The 2,122-nt window shown below is 37.2% G+C and overlaps 1 protein-coding gene across 1 annotated transcript in view; it reads left to right on the top strand.

Moving 5' to 3' along the window:
- LOC107574218 (filamin A-interacting protein 1-like) overlaps positions 1–2,122 on the top strand; it is a 30,020-nt gene that overhangs the window by 5,863 nt on the left and 22,035 nt on the right. Inside the window, exon 2 of the mRNA XM_016260678.1 lies at positions 800–978. Coding sequence (XP_016116164.1) covers positions 800–978 — 179 coding nt within the window. The remainder of the gene's footprint in view (positions 1–799; positions 979–2,122) is intronic.

Genomic DNA, 2,122 nt, shown 5'->3' with positions numbered 1-2,122 from the left:
CTTCTTATTATTGAATTGTTGTAAATAAAGATCACATTTGCAACTGGTCAGTGTTCAATAAATGCTGGGAAATCACTTCACGTAACCCTACAAGAGTGATTGCTGATAGACTGTCTGAAAAAAAAGTCACGTTTTAGAGATGAAAAAAAATACCCACTGACTTTCAAAGCTGCTACATAGTAACGCCTTCTACTTCGAGGACCTTGATAGAAATCTAGTGGAGTGAAAAGTGAAAAATATGATATTTGTGTCCCTGCAGCACAAAAGCAGTGTTAAGTCGCTGGGGGATATTTGTAGCAATAGCTAACAATACATTGTATGGGTCACAATTATACATTTCTCTTTTATGCCAAAAATCATTAGGATATTAAGTAAAGATCATGTTCCATGAAGATATTTTGTAAATCTCCTACCGTAAATATATCAAAACTTAATGTTTGATTAGTAATATGCATTGCTAAGAACTTCATTTGAACAACTTTAAAGATGATTTTCTCAATATTTAAATTTTTTTGCACCCTCAGATTCCAGATTTTCAAATATTGTCCGATCCTAACAAACCATACATCAATGGAAAGATTATTTATTCAAATAATTTAGCCTTATGACTGGTTTTGTGATCCAGGGTCACATTTGTCTTTCAAATGTAGTGAAGTTAAAGTCATAAGTTTCCAGAAAAAATTATACTCAAGTAAAGTACAGATATTTAAAAAGTGTGCTTAAGTACAGTACTCGAGTAACTGTACTTCAGTACAGTGCGGCTCTGCGAGCGTGTTCTGAGTGTGTTTGTGTGTGTCAGCTGGACAGGCTGGTGGAGAAGCAGCGGGAGACCTACAGACGGATGCTGGAGCAGCTGCTGCTGGTGGAGCGAGCTCACAGACAGACGCTCCACCGCCTCGAGGACGAGAAGAGCAACCACAGCGACTTCATGAGGAAGAGCGACGAGTTCACCGGCCTGCTGGAGCAGGAGAGAGAGAGGTCAGAGCTCCGCTTTCTCTGTCATGTAGACCAAAGTATATCCTTCGGTTTAGACACAAACGGTTAGTGTATTCATAGAGTCAAAGACATTAGCATGTGTGAACACATGAAGCATGCGCACTAGAGACTGAACCACTGTCATCATAGTCAAACAGACAAACAAGGGATTGTGGGTTGAAGGATACTTGCATAAAATAATATGAAAAATGTATATGACATTTTTATTTTTTGTAACAGTGTTTTGAATTGATCTCACTAGTGTTCTCTAGTCAGTGTATTTGACAGGTTTGTGTGCCATCCGAGGCCAAAGTTTGAGTCTGACAAAAGAGAACATGCTTTTGACTAAAATGTTTGACTTTGAGCTGGAAGTTTGAAGTTTGCACGAGTTGGTTTTGAGAGTGTGTTTATAGTTGTGAGCAAATGGTGAATTGTTTCATGAATTGTGTGTCAGCTGTAATTAATTTTTTGAACTGTAATGAATTTTAATTTGTTTTAAATGCTTTTATTTTAACATTATTTCAATTTAGCATTTTTAGCATTTAGCAAGTGTTTTAACTTGTTTTAATTTTAAACTAGGCTATTTTATTTAAATGTGTTTAAATGTGCTATTTTTATGATTTCATACATTTCAGTTGATTTTAATAATGTTTTTATTTTAACATTATTTTAATTTCACATTGTTATCATTTATTTAATTTTTAGTAAGTTTTCATTTGATTTTAGAATTATTTATAAAAAATTTGAATTGGCATTTTTCAGATTTAATGAATATTGCTGTGTGGATGTGGTGTGTAATTCACCACGACTCTGGCTGAAGTGATCGTGTTATCTGCATTTGGATGTTTGGTTTGGTGTGAATGAGTGATGCAGCCGCTGGATTAATGTGTGTGTGTGTGTGTGTGTGTAAGTGTGCGTGTGTGTGTGAGGGTGTGTGTGTGTGTGTGTCTCTCTCTGTGTGTGTGTGTGTGTAAGTGTGCGTGTGTGTGTGTGTGTGTGTGTCTCTCTCTGTGTGTGAGAGTGCGTGTGTAAGTGTGCGTGTGTGAGAGTGCGTGTGTAAGTGTGCGTGTGTGTGAGAGTGCGTGTGTAAGTGTGTGTGTGTGTGAGAGAGCGTGTGTAAGTGTGTGGGTGTGAGAGAGTGCGTGTG

Source organism: Sinocyclocheilus grahami, unplaced genomic scaffold (genome assembly GCF_001515645.1).
Source record: "Sinocyclocheilus grahami isolate Dianchi unplaced genomic scaffold, SAMN03320097.WGS_v1.1 scaffold2151.1, whole genome shotgun sequence".
NCBI classification, from domain to species: Eukaryota; Metazoa; Chordata; class Actinopteri; order Cypriniformes; family Cyprinidae; genus Sinocyclocheilus; species Sinocyclocheilus grahami.
Note: the sequence above shows the minus strand (reverse complement) of the source record. Positions and strands in the feature narration are given on the sequence as shown.